We start from the raw sequence: 10,367 nt of genomic DNA, 5'->3' as shown, positions 1-10,367 counted from the left end.
TTGCAGGGCTCTGGCAGTGCACCTTCTGCTCCTCCTTGCACAAAGGCGGAGGTAGCGGTCCTGCTGCTGAGTTGTTGCCCTCCTACGGCCTCCTCCACGTCTCCTGATGTACTGGCCTGTCTCCTGGTAGCGCCTCCATGCTCTGGACACTACGCTGACAGACACAGCAAACCTTCTTGCCACAGCTCGCATTGATGTGCCATCCTGGATGAGCTGCACTACCTGAGCCACTTGTGTGGGTTGTAGACTCCGTCTCATGCTACCACTAGAGTGAAAGCACCGCCAGCATTCAAAAGTGACCAAAACATCAGCCAGGAAGCATAGGAACTGAGAAGTGGTCTGTGGTCCCCACCTGCAGAACCACTCCTTTATTGGGGGTGTCTTGCTAATTGCCTATAATTTCCACCTGTTGTCTATTCCATTTGCACAACAGCATGTGAAATGTATTGTCAATCAGTGTTGCTTCCTAAGTGGACAGTTTGATTTCACAGAAGTGTGATTGACTTGGAGTTACATTGTGTTGTTTAAGTGTTCCCTTTATTTTTTGGAGCAGTGTACACACACACACACACACACACACACACACACACACACACACACACATACTACAGACACACACACACACACACACACACACACACATACACACACACTGTAAGTGCTAGTTGCAACATCCGCTCCCTCTCCCCTCTGTCCCTCTGTCTCTCTCCCCGCTCCTCCACCCACTCTCCCCTCTGTCTGTCTCCCCTCTCCTCTACCCACTCTCCCCTCTGTCTCTCTCCCCGCTCCTCCACCCACTCTCCCCTCTGTCTGTCTCCCCTCTCCTCTACCCACTCTCCCCTCTGTCTCTCTCCCCGCTCCTCCACCCACTCTCCCCTCTGTCTGTCTCCCCTCTCCTCTACCCACTCTCCCCTCTGTCTCTCTCCCCGCTCCTCCACCCACTCTCCCCTATGTCTCCGTCCCTTCTGTCTCTCTCCCTGTCCTCCCACACATTGATATCTTAACTGTCCTCTTTCTCTCAATCACCTCTTCCCCAGCCTCAACGTTCTCCTCCCTCCTCTCCCCTCCCTCCTCTCTCCTCCCTCCTCTCCCCTCCCTACTCCCCCCTGTATTCCCGAACCATCCCACTCCCAGTTGCCAAAGCCAAGTTTCCATGGCAACATTTATAAATATCAGAGTAGAACTTTAGTATCTTTGTCTGAGCATGAGCCAGATGTGTGTGTGTCTATGTGTCTGTGTGGACAGTGTATCTGTGTGGACAGTGTGTCTGTGTGGACAGTGTATTTGTGTGGACAGTGTATCTGTGGACAGTGTATCTGTGTGGACAGTGTGGACACTGTATCTGTGTGGACAGTGTATCTGTGTGGACAGTGTGGACAGTGTATCTGTGTGGACAGTGTGTCTGTGTTGACAGTGTGTCTGTGTGGACAGTGTGTCTGTGTGGACAGTGTGGACAGTGTATCTGTGTGGACAGTGTATCTGTGTGGACAGTGTGTCTGTGTGGACAGTGTGGACACTGTATCTGTGTGGACAGTGTATCTGTGTGGACAGTGTGGACAGTGTATCTGTGTGGACAGTGTGTCTGTGTTGACAGTGTGTCTGTGTGGACAGTGTGTCTGTGTGGACAGTGTGTCTGTGTTGACAGTGTGGACAGTGTGTCTGTGTTGACAGTGTGTCTGTGTGGACAGTGTGTCTGTGTGGACAGTGTGTCTGTGTTGACAGTGTGGACAGTGTGTCTGTGTGGACAGTGTGGACAGTGTGTCTGTGTGGACAGTGTATCTGTGTTGACAGTGTGGACAGTGTGTCTGTGTGGACAGTGTATCTGTGTTGACAGTCTGTCTGTGTTGACAGTGTGGACAGTGTGTCTGTGTGGACAGTGTGTCTGTGTGGACAGTGTTACTATTTCAGGATCAAATATCGGTGTGTCCCTCTATACTACAGTGTGTAGTACTCACAGCTGTGTGTGTGTGTGTGTGTGTGTGTCTCCAGAGTGTGTATCCAGAGGGCGGTACGTGGGGATGTTTGTCAGTGTGTGTGTGTTGACATTCCTCTCTGGCCTGGTGATGATAGCTGTACTGGTGTTGCTGCTGCAGAGACGATCCCTGCCACATGGTGGCGCCACTGACACACAATACAACCCCACTGGCAAGGTAAGATACTCCAATACTTTAAATACACACAGGAATACTCATGATACTGTAATACTTTATATACACACAGATATCATGACACAAGGCGAGACCCAGATGCAGATTGTTGGAGTTTAAGATGTTTATTAATCCAAAGGGAGTAGGCCAGAGAATAGTCGTGGACAGGCAAAAGGTCAAAACCAGATCAGAGTCCAGGAGGTACAGAGTGGCAGACAGGCTCGAGGTCAGGGCAGGCAGACAGGTCAGGCAGGCGGGTACAGAGTCCAGAAACTGGCAAGGGTCAAAACCTATATAATACTTTATATACACACGGGAACACACACAATACTCTAATACTTTATATACACACGGGAACACACACGATACTCCAATACTTTAGATCAGCCGTACTCAACAGAAGAGCTCTGGATTCGGACCCAGAACGGGGTCAATACGGACAGCGGGTCCCGACAAATAAATAAATAGAAAATTACAAACTCAGTCGGGCATTGACAATTAGTATCATATGAACACACATGATATGGCAAAATGTGTAGAATTGCAGGAAATTTGCTTTAAAACTGCAAAATGTCTCTCCGCCAACAAGACCAGTGTAAACAGTTTGGATAGTTTGGAGTCGCATCCGTTGCGAGGTGGGTGTTTGTTACTCAATCAATCAATCAATCAATCAATCAATCAATCAATCAATCAATCAATCAATCAATCAATCAATCAATCAATCAATCAATCAATCAATCAATGTATTTATAAAGCCCTTTTTACATCAGCAGATGTCACAAAGTGCTGTACAGAAACCCAGCCTAAAACCCCAAACAGCAAGCAATGCAGATGTAGAAGCACGGGGGCTAGGAAAAACTCCCTAGAAAGGCAGGAACCTAGGAAGAAACCTAGAGAGGAACCAACCTCTTATGGCTGTCCTGAGTGGAGATTATAAGAGTACCTGGCCATTAAAGCCAGATTGTTCTTCAAGATGTTCAAACGTTCATAGATGACCAGCAGGGTCAAATAATAATCACAGTGGTTGTAGAGGGTGCAACAGGTCAGTACCTCAGGAGTAAATGTCAGTTGGCTTTTCATTGGCGAGCATTCAGAGGTCGAGAGAGGTCGAAAGAGGTCGAGAGAGGTCGAGAGAGAGAGAGAGAGATGAAAACACCAGGTCTGGGACAGGTAGCACATCCGGTGAAACAGGTCAGGGTTCCATAGCCGTAGGCAGAACAGTTGAAACTGGAGTAGCAGCACGACCAGGTGAAATGGGGGCAGCCAGGAGTCATCAGGCCAGGTATGATCCTAGGGCTCAGGTCCTCTGGGAGGGGAGGGAGAGAGAGAGAATTAGAGGGAGCATACTTAAATTCACACAGGACACCAGATAAGACAGGAGAATTACCTCCAGCTGTTTGCTTAGAAATTCTAGGGACAATAAGGAGGCCTGTGTCTTGTGACCGTAGCGTATGTGTGGGTATGTACGGCAGGACCAAATCGGAGAGACGGGTAGGAGCAAGCCTATGTAATGCTTTGTAGGTTAGCAGTAAAACCTTGAAATCAGCCCTTGCCTTAACAGGAAGCCAGTGTAGAGAGGCTAGCACTGGAGTAATATGATCAAATGTTTTGGTTCTAGTCAGGATTCTAGCAGCCGTGTTTAGCACTAACTAAAGTTTATTTAGTGCTTTATCCGGGTAGCCGGAGAGTAGAGCATTGCAGTAGTCTAATCTAGAAGTGACAAAAGCATGGATTAGCTTTTATTTTTGGACAAAATTGTTCCGATTTTTGCATTACGAAGATGGAAAAAAGCTGTCCTTGAAATATTCTTGATATGTTCGTCAAAAGAGAGATAAGGTTCCAGTGTAACGCCGAGGTCCTTCACAGTTTTATTTTAGACGTACAACCATCAAGATTAATTGTCAGATCCAACAGCAGATCTCTTTGTTTCTTGGGACCTAGAACTAGCATCTCTGTTTTGTCTGAGTTTAAAAGTAAAACATTTGCCTGAAATGTCTGAAACACAGGCTTCCAGTGTAGGCAATGTACAGCTGTGTGTCGTCCGCATAGCAGTGAAAGTTGACATTGTGTTTCCGAAAGACATCACCAAGAGGTAGAATATATAGTGAAAACAATAGTGGTCCTAAAATGGAACCTTGAGGAACGCTAAAATGTACAATTGAATTGTCAGAGATCAAACCATTCACAGAGACAAACTGATATCTTTCCGACAGATAAGATTAAGGTTTCCAATCTCTCCAAAAGAATGTGTTGATCGATGGTGTCAAAAGCAGCACTAAGGTCTAGGAGCGTGAGGACAGATGCAGAGCCTTAGTCCGACGCCATTAAAAGGTAATTTACCACCTTCATGAGTGCAGTCTCAGTGCTATGATGGGGTCTAAAACCAGACTGAAGCATTTCGTATACATTATTTGTCTTCAGGAAGGCAGTGAGTTGCTGTGCAACAGCTTTTTCTAAAAAAGATTTAGAGGAATGGGAGATTCGATATAGGCTGATAGATTTTTACATTTTCTGGGTCAAGGTTTGGCTTTTTCAAGAGAGGCTTTATTACTGCCACTTTAGTGAGTTTGGTACACATCCAGTGGATAGGGAGCCATTTATTATGTTCAATAAAGGAGGGCCAATGACAGGAAGTAGCTCTTTGAGTAGTTTAGTTAGAATAGGGTCCAGTATGCAGCTTGAGGGTTTAGAGGCCAGAACTATTTTCATGAATGTGTAAAGAGATTCAGGATTAACAACTTGAGTGTCTCCATTGATCCTAGGTCCTGGCAGGGTTGTGCAGACTCAGGACAACTGAGCTTTGGAGAAATACGCAGGTTCAAAGAGGAGTCCTTAATTTGCTTTCTAAGGATCTTGATCTTTTCATCGAAGAAGTTCATGAATTCATCACTGCTGAAGTGAAGTGTTAAATGTATCTTTGCTACAGTATCAAACATAAATTTGGATTGTTCTTATTCTCCTCAATTAGGTTGGAAAAATAGGCTAATCGAGCAGCAGGGAGGGCTCTTCGATATTGCACAGTGCTGTCTTTGCAATCTAGTCGGAAGACTTGTAGCGCCATTTCCGTTCCAATTTTCTGGAAGCTTGCTTCCGGGTTCGGATATTTTCTGTATACCAGGGAGCAAATTTCTTGTGACCATTTTTTTTTGTTTTTAGGGGTGCGACTTCATCTAAGGTTTTTACGCAATGTTACATTTAGATCCTCAGTTAGGTGGAAACCGATTTTTGTACTACGACGTCCTTGGGTAGGCAGAGGGAGTCTGGAAGGGCATCTAGGAATCTTTGGGTTGTCCGAGAATTTCTAGCACGGCTTTTGATGCTCCTTGGTTGGGGTCGGAGCAGATTATTTGTTGCGATTGCAAACGTAATAAAATGGTGGTCCGATAGTCCAGGATTATGAGGAAAAACATTAAGATTTTTTTTATTCAAACTAGATCCAGTATATGATTGTGGCAATGAGTAGGTCCAGAGACATGTTATACAAATTCCAATGAGTCAATGATGGCTCCGAAAGCCCTTTGGAGTGGGTCTGTGGACTTTTCCTTGTGAATATTAAAGTTACCAAAAATGTGAATAATATCTGCTATGACTACAAGGTCCGATAGGAATTCAGAGAACTCAGTGAGGAACGCTGTATACGACCCAGGAGGCCTGTAAACAGTAGCTTTAAACATTGATTGAGTGGGCTGCATAGATTTCATGACTAGAAGCTCAAAAGACGAAAACAGTCTTTTTTTTGTTGTAAATTGACATTTGCTGTTGTAAATGTTAGCAACACTTCCTTTGCGGGATGTGCGGGGATATGGTCACCAGTTTAACCAGGAGGAGAGGCCTCATTTAACACAGTAAATTCATCAGGCTTGAGCCATGTTTCAGTCAGTCCAATCACATCAAGATTATGATCATTGATTAGTTCATTGACTAAAACTGCCTTGGAAGTGAGGGATCTAACATTAAGTAGCCCTATTTTGAGATCTGAGATATCACAATCTCTTTCAATAATGACAGGAATGGAGGAGGTCTTTATTCTAGTGAGATTGCTAAATCGAACACCGCCATGTTTAGTTTTGCACAACCTAGATCAAGGCACAATGGGGATAGCTGAGCTGACTACACTGACTGTGCTAGTGGCAGACTTCACCTCTCCAACATTATCCAGGTAGAATCAGGAATTCCCCAGGGCAGCTGTCTAGGCCCCTTACTTTTTTCAATCTTTACTAACAACATTCCACTGGCTTTGAGTAAAGCCAGTGTGTCTATGTATGCGGATGACTCAACTCTATACACGTCAGCTACTACAGTGACTGAAATTACTGCAACACTTAATAAAGAGCTGCAGTTAGTTTCAGAATGGGTGGCAAGAAATAAGGTACTCCTAAATATTTTTAAAAAAACTAAAAGCATTGTATTTAGGACAAATCATTCACTAAATCCTAAACCTCAACAAGTTGAGGTGACTAAACTGCTTGGAGTAACCCTGGAATGTAAACTGTCATGGTCAAAACATGTTGATACAACAGTAGATAAGATGGGGAGAGGTCTGTCCATAATAAAGCGCTGCTCTGCCTTATATCAACAAAGCAGCACTAGAGCCCCTAGTTTTGTCTCACCTGGACTACTGTCCAGTCGTGTGGTCAGGTGCCAAAAAGAGAACAGGGCAGCACGGCTGGCCCTTAAATGTACACTGAGAGCTAACATTGGTAATATGCATGTCAATCTCTCATGGTTCAAAGTAGAGGAGACATTGACTTCATCACTACTTGTATTTGTGAGAGGTATTGACAAGCTGAATGCACCGAGTTGTCTGTTTAAACTACTAGCACACAGCTCAGACACCCATGCATACCCCACAAGACATGCCACCAGACACAAATGCACACGCACTCCACTCATATGTACACTGTAATATTGTTGTATGGTGGTATTATACATTCCGTATTGTAGATATGTACTGGTGTAATAATGTTATATGATGTACTGTTTTATATTTTTTTTATGTATAATGTAAGTGCCTTCATTTGTTTGGACCCCAGGAAGAGTAGCTGCTGCCTTGGCAGGAACTAATGGGGATCCATAATAAACCCCAGGAAGAGTAGCTGCTGCCTTGGCAGGATCTAATGGGGATCCATAATAAACCCCAGGAAGAGTAGCTGCTGCCTTGGCAGGATCTAATGGGGATCCATAATAAACCCCAGGAAGAGTAGCTGCTGCCTTGGCAGGATCTAATGGGGATCCATAATAAACCCCAGGAAGAGTAGCTGCTGCCTTGGCAGGATCTAATGGGGATCCATAATAAACCCCAGGAAGAGTAGCTGCTGCCTTGGCAGGATCTAATGGGGATCCATAATAAACCCCAGGAAGAGTAGCTGCTGCCTTGGCAGGATCTAATGGGGATCCATAATAAACCCCAGGAAGAGTAGCTGCTGCCTTGGCAGGAACTAATGGGGATCCATAATAAACCCCAGGAAGAGTAGCTGCTGCCTTGGCAGGAACTAATGGGGATCCATAATAAACCCCAGGAAGAGTAGCTGCTGCCTTGGCAGGAACTAATGGGGATCCATAATAAACCCCAGGAAGAGTAGCTGCTGCCTTGGCAGGAACTAATAGGGATCCATAATAAATACAAATAGAACATAGACGTGTGTGTGTTTCTGAATAACTGTGCGTGTTGTATCATTAGGACCAGTCATACGTCCCAACCACCAATGAGAAGACCACATCCTACTGGAGGAACTGCCCCCCGGACCCTGACCAGCCAATGGAGATGTATATCACCATTCCCAAGATGCCTATGGGTGAACCCTGGCAGTGAAGTTGTCTGGGGTTGAAGTTCAGAGGTTGAAGTGGGACAGTGTTGACCGGTACAGAAAAGCAGCATGTTTAATGTTCTACTGCTTATAGAATACTGACTCTGAAATATGAAATCCTTTAACAGTTAAATTATAGTGAGTACAGTAACCTTTTTGAGTCCACTTCAATCACTGGTTACAGGTTAGGGGAAGGATAGTAAAAAAACTGCACAGGGCAACACCCCAAATAAGAGTCATTTTTTTCCTGTGGCTTTATGAACTGGCAGCCATTGAAAGGTACTGAACATCGATCACTGATGTATTTATCAATGCTAAGTATGTTTTTATCACAGTGAACACTACAGGGTTACTAATTTATTGGATCTCTGTCATCACTGCTCAACCTAGGTGTCCTGCGTTAGCCTCCCACCTAGTGGTCGGGGGTGGAATGACACACAGCAGAATGTATGGACAGATAGATGAGTGAATTAATGGTGGCCCTCACACACTTTATTTTGTGTGTGTGTGTTTGTGTGCCTGACATAACTGGAGTTTTTAGAGGACAGGTAGCCTCCAATGGTTGTTACTGTACAGAATGCATCTAGTATTTGAAGCAAGCGTTAGTTTATTAAATAGGCATTATTACTTGTTGTGAAGAAGAGATTTGAGATTTGTACTAGCGTCATAGTGTTGCGTCAGACTACTGAGAATGAATTGGCTCCTGAACTATTAGGGAGGAGCTGATTAACTCCTGAACTATGGGGTGACTGCTGATTGGCTCCTGAACCACTGGGAAGGCTCCTGATTGGCTCCTGTTGTGGGAAGGTTCATGATTGGCTCCTGAACGTTCCATTTCTATCTGCATGAATTCCAGAACTATGAAGGATAATTAATAACACATTTTTTAGGTTTTCTGTTTTTCTCTACATCTGATGTCTGATGTTTACAGTATAAGCTGATAATTTATTGTCTAGAACTTTCTTATTATTATTATTTATTCTGATTTATTTCCAATAGTTTTTTTGTGTTTTTTTGTTGTTATATGTTTGTATTGCTATAATATTACAGGACTGTAGCTCTGTTAAATGAATCTGCAATAATAACAATCATCTCTCTAACTGGAAGTCACATTATGTCAAACACTTTCAAAGACTGGTAGCCATCGTCTCACGTCACAAAGCTTGACTACTCCCATCTGCACTGCATAGTTCATGGCAACGCATCTGTCAGGAAGACAATGAAGGGTACCTATATAAGGACTTTGTTACACGTTCATAACCCTCATTCATAAGCAATACTTAAGTTGTGTTGACAAAATTCTTATGTCATGTCGATCATTTCTGCGTGAGTGACATCACCGTCTTTGTCCAGTAAAATGGAACCATAGCAATACTCCCGAAAGTTCAAACTCTTAAGTCTAAATTGAACCTATTTGAACTCAGCCTGCTAACTGGGCATTGTGTTTGTATAATAACAGCACTTTTCTGTATATTTTCTGTAAAGTCATGTGATTAAGAGTTCCTGTAACATAATTAACCGTGTTAGATTTCTACTGATGTGTAACACCATTCTGATTCGTTATAACCTCAGGTGTGTTATTTGGCTCATTAGTAAATTCATCATTATAGGTTAGTGACTATCCAGTGATTGGGTTCATTAGTGAACTACACAAACATTATGAACACCTGCTCTTTCCATGACATAGCTTTCACCTGGTCAGTCGATGACCCCTTATTGATGTAACTTGTTTAATCCACTTCAATCAGTGTAACTGAAGGGGAGGAGACGGGTTAAAGAAGGATCTTTAAGCCTTGAGACGATTGAGACATGGGTTGTGTGTGTGTGTTATTCAGAGGGTGAATGGACAAGACTAAATATTTAAGTGCCTTTGAAGGGGGTATGGTAGTAGGTGACAGGCGCACCGGTTTGAGTGTCAAGAACTGCAATGCTGCTGGGTTTTTCACACTCAACAGTTTCCTGTGGTCCCCCACCCAAAGGACATCCAGCCAACTTGATACAACTGTGGGAAGCATTGGAGTCAACAGGGGCCAGCATCCCTGTGGAACGCTTTCAACACCTTGTAGAGTCCATGCCTCGATGAATTCAGGCTGTTCTGAGGGCAACTCAATATTAGGAAGGTGTTCTTAATGTTTTGTCCACTCAGTGTACGTACCACCCAGATGTACTGTAATATTCTACAATATAAAGTTGATGCACAGGAATGAAACAGGAAAACGTTTGGTCTTTTCTATTCCTATATAGTTTGTGTGGTTTCTTCCTCTCCAATCAACCTCCACACACACTCAGACAGACACAACCAGCCACGCCTCTGGCCTGCTGTCGTTGCCTAGCAACCCCCTCAGAGGAGGTTGGGCTTCCGAGGTAATTACAGAGTACACATCAGCCAACATGTTTCTAGGGCACCGCAGGT

General features: G+C 44.1%; 1 protein-coding gene across 1 annotated transcript in view; it reads left to right on the top strand.

Moving 5' to 3' along the window:
- Positions 1 to 10,163, top strand: part of itgb8 (integrin, beta 8) — a 33,101-nt gene extending 22,938 nt beyond the window's left edge. The window contains exons 15-16 of the mRNA XM_045694953.2: positions 1,990 to 2,150; positions 7,828 to 10,163. Coding sequence (XP_045550909.2) covers positions 1,990 to 2,150; positions 7,828 to 7,959 — 293 coding nt within the window. The 3' untranslated portion in view covers positions 7,960 to 10,163. The remainder of the gene's footprint in view (positions 1 to 1,989; positions 2,151 to 7,827) is intronic.
- Positions 10,164 to 10,367: the final 204 nt, after the last annotated feature.

Source organism: Salmo salar, chromosome 14 (assembly GCF_965601325.2).
Source record: "Salmo salar chromosome 14, fSalSal1, whole genome shotgun sequence".
NCBI classification, from domain to species: Eukaryota; Metazoa; Chordata; class Actinopteri; order Salmoniformes; family Salmonidae; genus Salmo; species Salmo salar.
The sequence above is the reverse complement of the archived record's forward strand: the minus strand, read 5'-3'. Positions and strand labels throughout refer to the sequence as shown.